The 18,027-nt window shown below is 38.0% G+C and overlaps 1 protein-coding gene across 3 annotated transcripts in view; it reads left to right on the top strand.

Moving 5' to 3' along the window:
* CSDE1 (cold shock domain containing E1) overlaps positions 1-18,027 on the top strand; it is a 39,471-nt gene that overhangs the window by 16,542 nt on the left and 4,902 nt on the right. For 2 of the 3 annotated variants that reach the window (XM_038561840.1, XM_038561838.1), the window contains 13 exons: positions 727-836; positions 1,236-1,328; positions 1,947-2,044; positions 4,916-4,997; positions 5,723-5,851; positions 5,957-6,082; positions 6,713-6,925; positions 8,516-8,656; positions 8,741-8,905; positions 13,111-13,218; positions 13,828-14,003; positions 14,529-14,641; positions 16,253-16,372. In XM_038561840.1, the coding sequence (XP_038417768.1) occupies positions 727-836; positions 1,236-1,328; positions 1,947-2,044; positions 4,916-4,997; positions 5,723-5,851; positions 5,957-6,082; positions 6,713-6,925; positions 8,516-8,656; positions 8,741-8,905; positions 13,111-13,218; positions 13,828-14,003; positions 14,529-14,641; positions 16,253-16,372 (1,674 nt within the window). The remainder of the gene's footprint in view (positions 1-726; positions 837-1,235; positions 1,329-1,946; positions 2,045-4,915; positions 4,998-5,722; positions 5,852-5,956; positions 6,083-6,712; positions 6,926-8,515; positions 8,657-8,740; positions 8,906-13,110; positions 13,219-13,827; positions 14,004-14,528; positions 14,642-16,252; positions 16,373-18,027) is intronic. The other variant, XM_038561839.1, reaches the window with a different exon arrangement.

Genomic DNA, 18,027 nt, shown 5'->3' with positions numbered 1-18,027 from the left:
GACTATTTTACCGGGTAGCATTTTTGGTTAGTACCTAAAAAAAAAAAAAAAAACTTAGAATATCACCAGATGGACTATTCATCTTGGCAGACACCATCAAAATCATTTTCACATGTGAAAATGTGTGGCTTAGTAGAAGACTGAAATTATAAGCTCTCAGTGTTTGTTTTTTAGAATATCTTTGGGGGAAAAGTCAGAACAATATTTAACATGAGTATTTGGCATACGAAATACTCTAAATCCCACAAGAGCATTTGGTTAGTCCTTATTTTGTGCATGAGGAAACTGAGATATAGAGAAGATTTTTAAGCTTTTTAAGATAAAAGAAAACTTGCCAGAAGTCATGATCATTATATTGCTTCATTTGCAGTATATGTAAATGCTATGAAAGTTAAGACTAAGATATTCCTATCTCACTCTAAAGCAGTGGTTCTGAAGCATTAGTATGTATCAGAATAACCTGGAAGGCTTGTTTAAACAAAGTGCTGTACCTGGTACCTAGAGTTTGTTTTTGAATAGGTTCTGGAGTGGGGCCCAGGAATTTGCATTTCTGCTAAGCTCCCGGGTGATGCTGCTGTTGCTGCTGCCGCTGCCGCCGCTGCTGGTCGAAGAACCACACTTTGAGAAATCACTGGTCTAAAGCAATTCAAATACTACATTGTTTGGCTTGAAAGTGAGATACCATTTTGTCAAAACTAGTCCAACAAATACAATACTTTATTTTAGATGATGTTGAATTCGAAGTATCATCTGACCGGCGGACTGGGAAACCCATTGCTGTTAAACTGGTGAAGATAAAACCAGAAATTCTCCCTGAAGAACGAATGAATGGACAAGTTAGTGGCTTTGATGCTTTGTGTTTTCTTAGGGCCCTGCATTTGCATATCTTTCACATTAGAAAAGGAAGATTCTCCCCATCTCCTCAGTTTGCACGCAAGAGAGTTGTAGTATATAAAGATTATTATTTTAAGATTTTATCAGAAGCACTGGCATTCTTGACCTGAAATAAAATATGGTCAAGACTCAATTTGGGTTTTTACATATAACCCTAAGTCTGTACTTACAGTCGATTTATGTACTGTAAGTTTGAAACTTGGCAGCATGACATCCTCTTGTGGATCATATTAAAATGCATCCCTATGTATAGTATAGAGGATATTAAAATTCAGTTAATATTGCACAGTGCTGCTCCTGAAATGATTAGCAATGGAAATTTTTTTTTTTTTGACTGGTAGGTTGTGTGCGCTGTTCCTCACAACTTAGAGAGTAAATCTCCAGCTGCCCCGGGTCAGAGTCCAACAGGGAGTGTATGCTACGAACGTAATGGGGTAAACTTGTGTATTTTTCTTAAACCTTTGCCTGATCCACCATGTGATCTATAAGCGTACTTTAAAATTCAAAATCGAAAACGTAAGCTGCAGTTAATAAATTCAGTTTTAAATTTGGTTTCTAAGAGGCTTTGAGTGCAGCATAATCAAAAACTTTAAAAAGAAAAAATCCTTAGAACTTCCAAGTGTCTTAGCTTGCCCAAGTGTGACCTTAGTTAGAACATTAAGGTAAAATGTTCTTTTTACTCACTTTTTTTGGGGGTGTGGGAGGGGATCTTTTTTCTGGTTCTTTTTAAGCACTAACTCCATCTTTTTTGTTTGGAATGCCTTACATAAAAATTGGTTTTTTTGAAATGTAACTACAGTCTCTGGGCAAATGCTTCCACGTGTGTAAGCTTTTTGAAGTTGGATTGCTGCTCAGCTGTGGACTCGCAGAAGTCATCAGCATCATGGAGGGGAAGTGTGTGTTTATATGAATAAAATGATGTATTTGTTATAAGGCATTTTTAAGAAATTTGGCTTAAAATGCCAGTTTAAGAGGTACTTAATGAAGTAAATCACAGTATACAGAGAACATGCATCCTGCCAATATAGTAATAACAACTTATTAATTCACAGGAAGTGTTTTATCTGACTTATACCCCCGAAGATGTCGAAGGGAATGTTCAGCTGGAAACTGGAGATAAAATAAACTTTGTAATTGATAACAATAAACAGTAAGTTCTCTTTTTCCACCTAAGATGGGGGGGTTTGGTTTCTTTTGTCCACCCCCTCCAGTAAGAAATTTGAAGTGAATTAAAACAAAACAAAACAAAAAACCTAACTTGTGAATCTGGATAATTTTCATGATATTTTCATGATCTTTTAAACTTCATTAGCTAAGCATTTGAGGGTCTATTCTATGCTGGGCACTTTATGGATGTCAAAAATAGGAATATAATTAAAATATGGTCAGAGCTTTCAAGGAGCTGTTCTAGAAGTCAGTGAAGGTTTTGTAAAAGTAGCAGTGCTAGAGAGAAGGTATTTAAAGTCACTGGGGAGACTGAGCGGTTGGAAGCATTCTAAGTAGAAATATCAGTTTGAGGAAATGGCTATAAGTTTGAATTGATTGAATTGACTGGATCATAGGAAGATGAAGTTTGAACTTTATCCCCTAGTCCCTAAGGACTCTGAAAGATTTTAAATGGGAGATAGGAGCAGGGTTGGAGGTGTGATCAGTGTAGATCACTGGAAGTGGTGGAGATGGTAGACTTTTGGAGAAGGGGGTACTTTAGAGGCAGTGACATGAGAGTTAATATGCAAGATGAGGGTCTAATATGCTAATGTGGTTAGGCCAGGGCTGTTCAGGTGGAGAAGTCAAGCTACACTGAAAAGATAATACCAAGTTTTGTGATCGATTAGGTAGAGGTGTATGTTGGAATTAATAACAGGGGAGTCCCAAATGCTACTTCTCTGGCTACTGGGCAGATGGTGATACTATAACCAGACTAAGAAGATATTCTTAATATTAAGAAAGTATTAAGTGTGGAAAAATAATTCTCTTTACTTTGGCATTTTGAATTTGAGGTGTCTGGGTATGTCTAGATGAAGATACTGAACATGTAGTTGTATGTATAAGTCTGAAACAAGCTAGTAATAGGATGTATAGGTGTCAAATTCATCAGCATAAGCAGTTTAAGGAAAGTATAGTTAAGAAAACCTAGGGATAATTATTTTTATACAAGTACAGAAGGAAGTTAAAAGTAGGAAGTTGGAAAAATGCTAGGAATGCACCTTTGACAGCACAGAGAAAGCAGAGTCCCAAGAGCATGTGCAGAATTATTAGCCCTGAACCTTACCTCTTGTAAGACTTTATAGTCTTCATTTTAAGGAATCCGATTCAGAGGCACCTGCGTGGCTCAATCGGTTAAGTGTCAGACTCTTGATTTCATCTTGGGTCATGATCTCAGAGTTTTGGGAGCGTCACATCAGTCTCCATGTCAGCTTGTGTGCTCATCGGGGAACCGGCTCCTCTCCCTCTTCCTCTACCCCACAGGCTCTCTCTTGCTCTTACTCTCTTTCTAAAATAAATAAATATCTAAAAAATAAAAGGAATCAGATTGAGTTGGCGGATATACTAATAGTTCTAGTCTAAAGGCCTCAATCTGATCTCAAGAAATGAGCAGATAGGGCTTGAGTTTAAAAGTGGAGCCAGGGGCGTGATCCTGGAGTCCTTGGGATCGAGTCCCTGCCTTCGGCCCAGGGTATGATCCTGGAGTCCTGGATCGAGTCCCACATCGGGTTCCCTGCATGGAGCCTGCTTCTCCCTCTACCTGAGTCTCCGCCTCTCTGTGTGTGTGTGTGTCTCTCATGAATAAATAAATCTTTAAATAATAAAATAAAAGTGGAGCCAGTGAAAGTGCTTTATTTGACCTTTATTTAGTTCCTGTGTGTGCCAAGCAGTTGCATTAAATACTTTATGTATAGTTGTTAATCCTGAGAACAGCTTTACCTGACATCTTTTAGCTTGTAAAATTAAAGTATGTTCTCATAAAGTGAGTTGCCTAAAGTTATGCATCCTTGAAGTAGCAGACATTTGAGCCCCATTCTGTCTCTAAAGCCTTTCACTATAGCAGGTTACGAAGGCAAGTAGAATTTTTCCAGCATCTTCATTATTCTATATTTTTGAAGTAAAAAGCACAATTGGGCTACAGTTTGTCCATGAAAAATTAAGGGAAGTAATTGCTTAGTCTGCAGTTTTTCTTAAACCAATTACACCAACCAATTGCACCATCTTTAAAATGAAGTCTGGGTAGCCCTAGTGGCTCAGGTTTAGCGCTGCCTTCAGCCCAGGGCGTGATCCTGGAGACCCGGGATCGAGTCCTGTGTCAGGCTCTGCATGGAGCCTGCTTCTCTCTCTGCCCCCCCCCCCCCATTAATAAATCTTTTTAAAAAATAAATAAAATGAAGTCAGATTTACATTGCTTCCCACAGATGAGGATAGGATGACATAGTGCCTACCTGGTTTTCAGTGAAGGTGAATGTCATTTTAAAAAATGTAGCAAATTTCTCCTTTAATCACTGCATTTACTCAACTTTCTTTTATGTCTGTTTAGTCAAAAATAATTGATGGGATAGCTACTAAATATAGCACTCATTGAAAACAGGGACCATCTCTGTATCCCCAGGGCTTTTTGTTTGGTTGGTTTTTTTGGGGGGTTTTGCAGCATATAATACCTACTCAAATGTTTACCTAAGAAAATTACCTTCCTGAAACTTTAGATTCCCCATCTTTGGTTGCATTCAGCTTGTGACTTTATTTCTTCTGTTGGAATAGAAAAAGCTTAGAGTATCCATGATACTCCTTTAAGAGTATAAGAGAAAAATGATGTGTGTGCACCCAGTTTAGAAGGCTATGCATATGAAGCCATAAGAAACGGATCATGTGCCATAAACTACATTTGCTCTTCATGTTGACATAAAATTCTTCAGGCCTCAGAAAACTAGTTATTGTTTCTCTAGATTCATCATATCTAACCAAACCAATGCATTTTTCACCCCTCTTTGAATCCCCTCCCTCCCGTCCCTACCCAATTATTCCTTTCTAGTACTGGTGCTGTAAGTGCTCGTAACATTATGCTGTTGAAAAAGAAACAAGCCCGCTGTCAGGGAGTAGTTTGTGCCATGAAGGTAAGTGTCCTCAAATACGAGAAACTTGAGGTTTTTGCTTTGACTACTTTTAGTCTATACTTCATATCCAACCGTGGTTTTTTGTTTGTTTGTTTGTTTTAAATCATTGTCTTCCCTTTAAAAATATTTTACTGTTGGGATGCGTGGGTGGCAGTGGTGGAGTGTCTGCCTTTGGCTTGGGTTTTGATCCTGGAGTTCTGGGGTTGAGTCCCACATCAGGTTCCGCAGGGAAACCTGTGTGTCTGCCCCTCTCTCTATGTGTCTCTCACAAATAAATCTTTATTAAAAAAAAAAAAAAAAAAAAACAATCAGGGCAGCCCTGGTGGCCTAGCGGTTTGGCGCCGCCTTTGGCCCAGGGCCTGATCCTGGAGACCCAGGATCAAGTCCCGAATCAGGCTCCCTGCGTGGAGCCTGCTTCTCCCTTTGCCTGTGTTTCTGCTCTTCTCTGTGTGTCTCTCATGAATAAATTTAAAAATACATATATTTCACTGTTAACATCAAAAGTAATTTCTTAAAATACCTTGGTTACTAATTCATTATGTCCTTTAAAATGGGCTATGAAATTTATACTGTTAGTATTAGAGCTAATCAAATATATTGTTTCTGGTACACTATAATTTTATGAAAAGACTTTTAATTGATTGCAAATTGTAATCATAAACATGTACACTGAATAAGTACCTAATGTTCCTATAATTTTTTGGGTTTTGCTTATTTTTCTTTAGGAGGCGTTTGGCTTTATTGAAAGAGGTGATATTGTAAAAGAGATATTCTTTCACTATAGTGAATTTAAGGGTGACTTAGAAACCTTACAGCCTGGAGATGACGTGGAATTCACAATCAAGGACAGAAATGTAAGATGGTTGACTAACTTGATTTTTGGCCGCCTTTTAAGATCAAAATGAATTATATTTTTCGGAAACACTTAAAATTACATAATTCCCCCCCTTCTGATTTAGGGGAAAGAAGTTGCAACAGATGTGAGACTATTGCCTCAAGGAACAGTCATTTTTGAAGATATCAGCATTGAACATTTTGAAGGAACTGTAACCAAAGTAATCCCAAAAGTACCCAGTAAAAACCAGGTAAGTAGTCTTTCTCAGGAGAAATTTGTCTCATCAGTAGTAGAATAATTTGGTATACAGAAATTTTACTTAATGTAATCTTACAGTGGTGGAACAATTGAATATTTCTTGATATATGTAATTAAACTAAATGAGAAACCAATGATTAATGTATCCATGAATATGTTTTCTTTTTTACTGGGTGATAAGGAGAAAGGAACAAAAATGCTGGCTAAAATTGGGGGGAAACAAGTTTGGGTGTGTGTTATTGGGGTTCTCCTACCCCCCCCCTCCACCATCCCCCACCCCCATTTATTTCATTTGTGTCAGAAGTAAGGTGAGGAGAGGAGACTAATGTATCTCATTGCTAAAGAAATGTGAAACATAAAAAAGACTTGAAGTTCTTTTCCTTAAATAAAATATCTCTGTCAGAATGCAGGATCTTTACTGCAGTATTGTGATTTTATGGTTGTATCCTATGACCATAGAACACAAAGCTTTCAAATTGGACTTATGTTATCAACATCTTTTTTTCCCTGTAGGGAACTGTTTATTATAAATAACATGGGTTTGCTGTGTGTTCTTCTTGTTTGACTTAGAACTAGGAAGGATGAGAAATCTTCAGCTAAAATAGTTTTTCCTTCTCATCAGAATGACCCATTGCCAGGACGCATCAAAGTTGATTTTGTGATTCCTAAAGAACTTCCCTTTGGAGACAAAGATACAAAATCCAAGGTGACCCTGCTGGAAGGCGACCATGTTAGGTTTAATATTTCAACAGACCGACGTGACAAATTAGAACGAGCAACCAACATAGAAGTTCTGTCAAACACATTTCAGTTCACTAATGAAGCCAGAGAGATGGTAAGTGTTGGATCTGATTAGGTACTTACCTTGTATTCAGTTTGGGGTGAGTGTTATAATCAAATTTGTAATGTTCTACTGAGAAGTCTTTAAGGTAATTGCCCAAATGACATTGGGCAATTACCCTGTTAAGTGATTAAGAACACAGATATTTGAGTCAGTCTGGGTTTGATATCTGACTCTGGCAATCAGCTGGGAATAGATGTGAAAAATTTTTAGAAAAGAAAATGTGTACAGGATGAGTTCTAAGATCTTGGAGAGCCAGTGATTCTCTGGATCTTAAATAGGGAGACAGAAAATTCAAATGTCTCATTGTAGTAAATAGATTTTCCCAAACTGTTCCATAAGATGTTTAATAAACACTAGATAAAACCAATAGGTTTTGGGTTTGTTTTGTTTTTTGTTTTTTGGGGGTCTTTTTGGTTTTTACAGCAGGACTTTGCAAATTGTTTTTAGTGGATATAAGTCCAGGAATGACATATACCAGAATATTTCCCAAACATGTTTTACAAGCTTGGTTTTCATAAATTAACTTTCTTAGATATAATTTATAATTTATAGTTAATTCTGCTGGGAATTATAACGTGTGATGTATCTCAGTGCTGGCAGTGGAACTGTACATTTTAATGAAAATTTTAAGTTTCTTGGAACTTCGCTCTTGTTTGACACTTGTACTTTAAAAATCTTGAGAATCGAATGATTGTTTTTTAAAACTTCTCAGGTGGGATCTATTTTGCTTGACGGTATGCACTACATTGTTGAGTTGCTTGGCTGCCGTTAAGATTTATCAAGGATTAAATGTCAGAATATTATTTATACTGTGTTCAAAACTGGTTATGGAATAGTTATCATTGATAATGTAAATAAATATGCAATATATATAAGTCATTGGTAGGTTGATAATAATTATTTCAGTAAGCATTTGATTACCTGCGATGTGCCAGTTAACTCTGTATATAATGCCCTCACAAAGCTGATAATTAGTAAGAAGGGAGAAAAAAATCAGGAAAGGATTTCCTATATTTTATTCTTGAGACCTAAATCTTAAATTAAGCCTTTCTTTTGCCTAAACTCACAAAAAAATTTTGAGGTAAGAGACTATAAAGTTGCCTTTAGTTGACTTTGGAAGTATGTGAAGTATGTGTATAGATTTTTAAAATATCTGTATGTTGTGATAAAGCTTAGGCCTTATTTGGAATCTTTCTACCACTTAATTAAACTGTGTGCTTTGGACAAACTGCTTAACCTCTCTCAGCCTTGATTTCCTGATTTTGTAAAACAGGATAATACCAAATTCACAGATTTTTGAATTAAAAGGAATACATTTTATAATGCATGTGTTTACATTCAAGTGAGATAAATTTTTTTGTGCATCCTGACCAAGAAGCAGCATCTCACACAATTGCTCAGAGGTTGACTTACTGAAAGACTGAAAGCATGAGTTTGTATTTAAATGGACAAATTAAAATGTAGATACAGAATTTGGGTCATTAAATAGAATTCCTAGTGAATTCAACTTGATGCTTCCATATTTGAGTGTTGTTTTCTTGGCAAAATTCACAGTCAGTGAAAATATTATCTGGATTTCAGGGTGTAATTGCTGCCATGAGAGATGGTTTTGGTTTCATCAAGTGTGTGGATCGCGATGCTCGTATGTTCTTCCACTTCAGTGAAATTCTGGATGGGAACCAGCTCCATATTGCAGATGAAGTAGAGTTTACTGTGGTTCCTGTGAGTACTTTTTGAGAAAAGAATTGGATGGTTTCTTGGTGCTTCCTTTTTCAGTTTAAAGTTACTTTTGTTTATCATTTGTAGGATATGCTCTCTGCCCAAAGAAATCATGCTATTAGGATTAAAAAACTTCCCAAGGGCACGGTTTCATTCCACTCCCATTCAGATCATCGTTTTCTGGGCACTGTTGAAAAAGAAGCCACTTTCTCCAATCCTAAAACCACTAGCCCAAATAAAGGCAAAGAAAAGGTAAGTTTTACATGATCAAAATGATTTACGTAGGTTTTTTTTTTTTAAGATTTATTTATTTTAGAAAGAGATACACACACGAACAGGGGGAGGGTCTGAGGGGGAGAGGGAAGGAGAGAGAGAAGCAGACTCTGCGTTGAGCATGGAACCTGATGGGGGCTCAACCTCAAGACCCTGAGATCATGGCCTGAGCTGAAATCAAGAGTCGGACACTTAACCGAATGAGGCACCCAGGCGCCCCTGATATATGTAGCTCTTTGTCTTCTGCTTCAAGGAAACTACTGTCCACACAATAATGGAGTTGAGTAATGTCTCTTTTGAAATTCTCTGTGATATTAACAGTGGTGAACTAAACTAAAAGGATTTTTAACCCCAGCATTATTGACTTCTGTGTGGAGGTGGTGGCCATTCTGTGCATTGTTGGATGTTTGGTAGCATCCCTAGTCTTTACCCACTAGAGACCAATATGTGTCATCTCCCCCCTTTGTGACAGCTAAAAGTGTTACCATATACTGCCAGGCATCCCCAAATCACCCCTAGTTGAGAGCCGCTCATCTAAAATGGTAGTACTTGTCTTCCCAAGCAGTTTAATAGTTTCATATTTGAGTAGATTCCATTCACACATTTTAACTCCATTTATTGAATAGTTCACTGAATAGAAATACAAAGCTGTCTAGTCTAACATGGTTTTTGCTCTCAAGTAAATAATAAACTGAGGGCAGCCCCGGTGGCTCAGCGGTTTAGCGCCGCCTTCCACCTGGGGTGTGATTCTGGAGACCCAGGATTGAGTCCCGCGTCAGGCTTCCTACGGGGAGCCTGCTTCTGCTTCTCCCTCTGCCTGTGTCTCTGCCTTTCAGTGTCTCTCATGAATAAATAAAATCTTAAAAAAAAAAAAGTAAATACTAAACTGAGAGTTGCGTAGAAGCAGGTAATTCATGCAAAATGTCTCCATAAAAGGTCAGTGAAAGTGCTATGGTGTAAATGAATTCTAGACTGTCTGGATCTGGGATGGTTTCACTAAGGCACTGACATTTAAATAGGTAGAGATAGGGCAGCCCAGGTGGCTCAGAGGTTTAGCACCACCTTCAGCCCCAGGTGTGATCCTGGAAACCGGAGATTAAGTCTCATATCAGACTCCCTGCATGGATCCTGCTTCTCCCTCTGCCTGTGTCTCTGCCCCTCTCTCTCTCTCTCTCTCTCTCTCATAAATAAATAAAATCTTTAAAAATAAATAGAGATAAATGAGGAAAGGACATTCCTCACAGAATAGATGTACAGATGAGAAAAATTCAGGGTTTCTTTAGAAAGCACTAAGTAGTTAAATAGGAAGATAGGATTTTCTTTGGTAGGGTTGAGTAGGGGAAACAAGGATGAAAAATCAGGATACAGCTAGATTGAGAAAGTTTGATTGCTACTCTGAAGAATTTATTTTTAAAAAATTTTATTTTTTTAAAGATTTTAAATATTCATTCATGAGAGACAGACACAGGCAGAGGGAGAGAAGCAGGCTCCATGCAGGGAGCCTGATGGAGGACTCCATCCCGGGTCCCCAGGATCCCACCTTGAGCCGAAGGCAGATGCTCAACCCCTGAGCCACTCAGGTGTCCCACTATTCTAAATAATTTAGACGTTATTCTGTACTCAGATTTCTTTTAGAAAGTGGCATTTGGTATGCACTTTAGGAAGAAATGGCAATAGATGAACCCTAGATGGGGGTGGAGAAAGACAAAAGATGAAGAGGCCTGATAGGAAATTTAGGTAGTCCTTGAACTGGGGAAGAGATCATGGATGTAGACAAGAGAAAGGTGCATGAGAGAGAAGGTAATTTTAGAAATAACTATTTAGGAGCCGATAAGAGTGGAATATCCTCGTTTACCATTTATTTTGTAGCCTAGGAAATCCCCTCCAAGCCTAAGTTTTTAAACAAAAAAAATCATAGACACCTGGGTGGCTCAGTTCTTGAGTGTCTGCCTTTGGCTCAGGTCATAATCCTGGGGTCCTGGGATTGAGTTCCACATCAGGTTTCCCGAAGAGAGCCTGCTTCTCTCTCTGCTTATGTCTCTGCCTCTCTCTGTGTCTCTCTCATGAAGAAACAAATAAAATCTCTAAAAAAAAAAAAAAAAAAAAGAAAAAATCATAGTCTCCTATTTCTTTGAAAAAGCTCTCACAGGGCCTGGCCCATAGTAGGAATTTCACAAGTGTTGCTGTTGACAATAATCATAAACAGAAGAAAACCAATGGGACTTATTTTTAATGGTTTTTAGCTCTTAGAATGCCCTGCTTTCCATATGGCTGTGGCAAAATTGACTTGATCAAGACAGCCTTTGTATAAGATTTTTCCTGCCTTTCTATTGTTCTTTTCTTCACCAACACTGGACTCTAGTGAGTCCTTCTGTCATTGCTTACTTACAACAATGTGTTACGCTTGTTAATGAATCTGTTTTTGCTAAGCTGGGCTCTTCATAAGCAGGTATTGCCTTATCTCTATTTCCTATACTTGGTGTGTAGTACATTGTCAGATGTTGACTGAATATTGAGGTTAATGGCTGAGTTGAGAGCAAATTCGAATGCTGAGATTTTGAGTGTGGTTGACTTGCCAAAGAGTGTCAGTAGAGTCAGACCTGAAATCACTGACTTCCTTCTTCGTTTACCAAAGTCAGATCCTTAGCATTTTGTACTGACTATATAACCTTGGTCATATTTATTTTAGCTTCCTAAGACTTTCCTAATAGGGATAGGAGTAACTTTGGAGATGATTTTATCATAACATTAAATTTTATAATATAAAGTAAAATAATATCTGATAGTTTTAATGTTCAGTATGATTGCATAGCAGTTGTACAAGGAATATGAATGGTAAGAGAAATTAATCGGTTTTGAATATTAATAATTAGTAATGTGTTCTGGAGCTTAGAAAAGGAGTTAGCTAGATTAGGGATGTGGGCAGTAATTCCCATAGGAATGATATTTAAGGGATCCCTGGGTGGCTCAGCAGTTTGGCTCCTGCCTTCGGCCCAGGGCGTAATCCTGGAGTCCTAGGATCGAGTCCCACATCCGGCTCCTTGCATGGAGCCTGCTTCTCCCTCTGCCTGTGTCTCTTCCTCTCTCTCTCTCTCTCTGTGTCTCTCATGAATAAGTGAATAAAATCTTTAAAAAAGAAAGAAAGGAATGATATTTAAAACCATAGGGGCACTATGATTTATGTAGTTGCTGTACAGTGTCACTGTTTATGATCCTGTGTGGCATATCCGAAATTTCTTAAGACTTTTGAAGAGCTAATCTTTCTGGTATTCAAAAATGTTTTAAAGTGTTACTATGGAAACATTTGGTGTATCATAATTTAATCTCCTATTTGAATATCACATTCTCTGAACTGTGCTAGATCCTATCAAAATTAAGTTCGCCTTCATTGGGGGTGCCTGGGTGGCTCAGTGATTTGAGCATCTATCTGCCTTTAGTTCAGGTCAGTGATCCTGGGATCAAGTCTCATATCAGGCTCCCTAAAGGGAGCCTGCTTCTCCCTCTGCCTGTCTGCCTCTCTGTCTCTCATGAATAAATAAATTTAAAAATTAGTTTTGTGTTTTTTGTTTTGTTTTGTTTTGCAAAATAAGTAAATAAATTCTCATTTATTAGTTAAATATGTTTCACACAAAACACTGCACAGCACAATGGGAGATTCAAAATAGGTGATATAAAAGCTTCTTGCCCTGTAGAATTTCCACTTTGTTAAAAATACATGCTCAGTTTAGTTTCTGACTGGCTAAAGTATAGAGTAAGTGTGTGGTAAATTTTCAATTAGCTTACCCTCCTCAACAAAAAGATTAGGTTCTTGAGACTACGAGACCAAATTAACAGCAGATAGAGGTAAGACCACCTTTTATTCATATGAAAAATCTGTTACTGTTAGGGAACCCTAGAATAGGGTTTCTTTTTTTATAAGACCTTATTTATTTATTTGTGAGAGACATAGAGAGGCAGAGACATAGGGAGAGGGAGAAGCAGGCTCCCCATGGGGAGCCCGATGCAGGACTCGATCCCAGAACACTGGGATCACGCCCTGAGCTGAAGGCAGACACTCAACCACTGAGCCACCCAGAATAGGATATTTCTATAGCTGTGCCAGTTCTTAGCTCAGGGGTCTATAAAAATTATAGCTGTTAATTGCCTTTTTGTTCTTGATTCTTTTCATTGTATTCTTTTTTTAGGAGGCTGAGGATGGTGTTATTGCTTATGATGATTGTGGGGTGAAATTGACTATTGCTTTTCAAGCCAAGGATGTGGAAGGCTCTGCTTCTCCTCAAATAGGAGATAAGGCAAGATAATTCTGCTTATTTGAGAGGAGGGTTAAAGGTTGTCATCTTAATCATAAGTTTTTTACAGTGGTTTTTAATTTTACCCAAGTTTTGCTAAAATTATTTTGTGCTTATGAGTTTAATACAGGAACATCTTCCCATTTGAAAACAGCTCATTGAATTAGAACAGGGTCTAGGAAATCCTTTATTAAAGCTTTTTTAAGGAGTTAGTATTTAAACACTAAGATATGCCTAAATCAATTAACTTAGATAAAAGTAAAAGTATTACAAACTAAAATAGCCACTGAAACATTATCAGAGTAAAATCACACCAAAAATTGTATAATGTGCATTTTTCTCATGCTTATTATGTCTGGTTTTCTGATAGCCCTGCTTTAGAGAAATTGAGATTTTGGAATAAATACACACTGGAGAACAAATCTTGAATCCCCCATGAAAAAGGAGATGAGACCTAGAAGTGTTAGTTTTGATGAAAATCTATTCCATCAGAATATTTAATACAAAGGATATTTGGAGTACAAAGCATGGTCTGGGGAAGTTGTAGGTCCTGAGGTAAGGGACTTGGTGTGGAAAAGACATGGTATTAATGAGCATCCTTATATTTCACAGGTTGAATTTAGTATTAGTGACAAACAGAGGCCTGGCCAGCAGGTTGCAACTTGTGTGCGACTTTTAGGTCGTAATTCCAATTCCAAGAGGCTCTTGGGTTATGTGGCAACTCTGAAGGATAATTTTGGATTTATTGAAACAGCCAATCATGATAAGGAAATCTTTTTCCATTACAGGTAAGGAATGCCCTGTAGGAACTTAATACCTTAACATTCGTTGTTTGGTTTGAGAGTCCAAAACATTTAGTATGAGGTGATCAATATATTTTTTGATCCACATCTCATGTTAGTAAAATTATGGCAATATATAAACAAAACTTATATAGAGAACATGTGGCCAATAGATAAAGGCCTGTACCTGCTTTGAACATTGGACAAGAACTTTTCTGTTTCAGTGAAAGAATACAACAGAGTGTTGTACAATTGATTTGGTGTTGAGTGTAGGCTCTTAGGTGATTCACGTTTAAATCCAGTCTCTGCCACCTAACTCTTGGTATCTTAGCTCCATTGTCTTGAAGCTGGGGATAATCATACCTCCAAACGAATAGTTTCTGAGGATGAAATGAGTCAGTGCCTATAATGTGTTTAAAACAGTATCTAGCATAAGTAAGCACTCCATGAATGTTACTATAGAAGAAATAAAACTTATTTGCTACTATTATCTGTAGTGATTTCTTATTCAAATGTTTCCTTTCTTCCCAGTGAGTTCTCTGGTGATGTTGATAGCTTGGAACTGGGGGACATGGTCGAGTATAGCTTGTCCAAAGGCAAAGGCAACAAAGTCAGTGCAGAAAAAGTGAATAAAACACACTCAGGTAATGAATTGTGATTTTTACTTAATCAGTCTTTGCTTTTGGTGGAAAATACGGGGTAGGATGCAAGAGGAAGTGAAAACCAAATTGTTCTGGATTAGAAGATCCCCCAGGTATGATCCAGCAGCATCAGCTGGCCACAAGTTCTCTGATCCCACCCCAGACCTACTAAACTCAGAATGGGCGATCTGTCTTAACAAATCCTTTAGATAATTATGATGTACACTCAAGTTTGAGAAGTAGAACTAGATAGATGGTTTAGGTCATTTGTTTTATGCTTATTTTCAATTTAATATCTCTCTTTTTTTAAGATTTTATTTATTCGTGAGAGACACAGAGGCAGAGATATAGGCAGAGGGAGGAGAAGCAGGCTCCATGCAAGCAGCCCGATGTGGGACTTGATCCCAGGACTCCGGGATCACACCCTGAGTCAAAGGTAGATACTCAACTGCTGAGCCACCCAGGTGTCCCTGATATCTCTTTCTTAAAAAATAATTCTAAGATGTGGGATCCCTGGGTGGCTTAGCGGTTTAGCGCCTGCCTTTGGCCCAAGGCATGATCCTGGAGTCCCGGGATCGAGTCCCATGTCAAGCTCCCTGTATGGAGCCTGCTTCTCCCTCTGCCTATGTCTCTCTGCCTCTGTTTGTGTGTGTGTGTGTCTGTGTCTCTCATGAGTAAATAAATAAGATATTTAAAAAATAATAATAATAACTCTTAAGATGTAATATCCATGGGGATGGAGAGAGATCCATTCCTCTAGGAGACTATTTTGGAAAAGAATGAAAAGCTTTGGGAACTTGGGACGCCTGGCTGGCTCAGCAGTTGAGCGTCTGCCTTTGGCTGAGGGCAGGATCCTGGGTCCGGGGATCAGGTCCCACATCGGACTTCCTTGAGTGGAGCCTGCTTCTCCCTCTACCTATGTCTCTGCATCTCTCTCTCTCTCTCTCTCATGAATAAATAAATAAAATCTTTAAAAAAAAATAATGGGAACTTCAGAAAATTATTGCTATTTATGATCTCTAACTTTTATAAAACCTGCAACTTTGGCTTTCATTTCAACTCCCCAAATAATACTTTCTCTTGGTGAGACCTAGAGACAGGACAGCCAAGAATATTCATTTCAGTTCAGTAAATATCTAAGTGCATGCTGTGTTTTAGGTACTGGGGATATAGCAGTTAAGAAATTAGATCCTGCCTTTGTCAAGTTTATTTTTTAGTTTGTATTCACAGGCAAGTAAGATGATTGATGTTTAGAAAGATAATAAACTATATTATTAAGATTAAAATATAGGGAAGTATATATAAGAGTTGAGGTTGCCGTTTTAGAGACCAAGGAAGGCCCCTGCTAAAAGTAATATTTAGTCACCTGGAAAACGTGAAGAGAGCAAGACGTGTTTCAAATACAAATACTTGCTAATTCCTTAAATTAAGGAATAATTTATTTTAATGGTAGTTTAGAAAAATTTCACAAATAGCAGACAAGCAGTCAGCCCTCTTAATATTTCTTGTGATGATCTTTGCTTTTTTTCCTCTGGAGTAGTTAAAAATTATTGAGTAAGAGGTTTATGTTTTATTGTTTGTTTGTTTTTTGTTTTTTGTGGGTTTTTTTGGTAGTGAATGGCATTACTGAGGAAGCTGATCCCACCATCTACTCTGGTAAAGTCATTCGCCCCTTGAGGAGTGTTGATCCAACACAGACTGAGTACCAAGGAATGATTGAGATTGTGGAAGAAGGTAAGAGCATCCCTGTTAGATTTTGGAAATTTGTTTGTACCTTTACATGAGTACTTTGAACATTTTTAAGCATTGTTGGTGTTTGTTGCAGTTGTTTTCAGATTCCTTAAAAACTGAAATTAAGGAAAAGTGGCTCTTCCTCACCCCCCCCCCCCATCCCCTGGCTTTTATTTTTATATGCTTTGGAAATTAGAATAGCCTGGGTTTATGTTGTGAACAGATGACTGAAAGGTGAGCAACTGAATGATATTAAAATAGACTGAAAACAGTCTCACTCTTAATAGGCATCTAGTGTGTGATAAGCAGATACTCATATTGGCTGTGTTTCGTACAACTTTATAGTTTTCCTGTATTATTCTCTGGTTATTTACATCAGTATTAACAAATTTTCCTAGCAGCTTTCACTTCTATAAACATTTTTCCTTTCTGTAAAAGTACTTTATTTATTCCTTAATAGCTAGGGTTCCATGTGGATCCTACTACTTGTCTCTGGGCCAGAGCTCTATTTTTCATTTTCTGCCTTTTTCTCCCCATCTTTAATAATTCCCTGAGTTCTGGTACCACCCCTAACCCCCCCACCACCACCACCACCAATTAGCACCAAAAAGACAACTTTGGGGTGCCTGGGTGGCACAGTTGATTGAGCATCCCACTCATGATTTCAGCTCAGGTCATGATCTCAGGGTCGTGAAATTGAACCCTGTGTGGAGTCTGCTTGAGCTTCTCTCTCCCTTTTTCCCCTTCTGGCTCTTAGTGTGCGTGCGCGTGCGCGTGTTCTCTCTCTCTCTCTCTCTCTCTCTCTCTCTCTTTCTCTCTCAAATAAATAAATCTTTAAAAAAAAAAAAAGACTACTTTGTACATAAGATAAGTTTGCATTAGGAATGCTAGTAGGAACCACTGGGTGATTAGTATAGTTGAACTATATCATACTGATGGGGTTGAGAGGTTTTGAATTTCCAACCGAAGATAATAGCTTGGTTCATAAAGAGAATAAATCTTGTGTCCTTTAGGACTCAAAGAGAATGAAGTAAGGAAGAACAGATCATTTGAAAGAAAGAAATAAACCTTGTTCACATGTTCCTTTTACCACATGATGTTCTTAGGAGTTTATTTTACATGGTACTCCCATCTCCCCCTTCCCTAGCCCCCCACACCCCTCCCAAGAGAAATAGATGTTACAGCAGATGAGTCCTTTAATCACCCCTTTTGGTAATTCAGATCTAATTCATATTAATTTAAAATGAACTTTTTTCTGCTTTTCCATCTTTTACGAACACTGGTGGTTAAACACACAGTGGTTAAAAAGAAATTCACTCAGTACAAACCTGGCCTTTTTCAAACCTAATATTCTAGATCAATGCCATGATTACACCATACTCCTAAAAGGGCCATGGAAGCTGGGCAGCTAACTCTTACAATACTGAACTGCCCTTCTTCCTTCTCTGTAACATGCCACTTCTGTTTGTGTTCCAATCCCCAATCCACTTATTCTTTAATACTGGCTCTAGGATACAGCCCAAAGCAAGGGTCTTATGGAAAAGGAAACTTTTCTGAAATCTATAAGCCTAGAGGTTTTTGAGACTAGACAGGTCACACTTTCCCACTTTGGTGAGAACAGCTGTTATTCAAGAATACAACAGCTCCATATAAGACCG

This window comes from Canis lupus, chromosome 17 (genome assembly GCF_011100685.1).
Source record: "Canis lupus familiaris isolate Mischka breed German Shepherd chromosome 17, alternate assembly UU_Cfam_GSD_1.0, whole genome shotgun sequence".
NCBI classification, from domain to species: Eukaryota; Metazoa; Chordata; class Mammalia; order Carnivora; family Canidae; genus Canis; species Canis lupus.
This window is presented reverse-complemented; position numbering and strand designations above follow the sequence as displayed.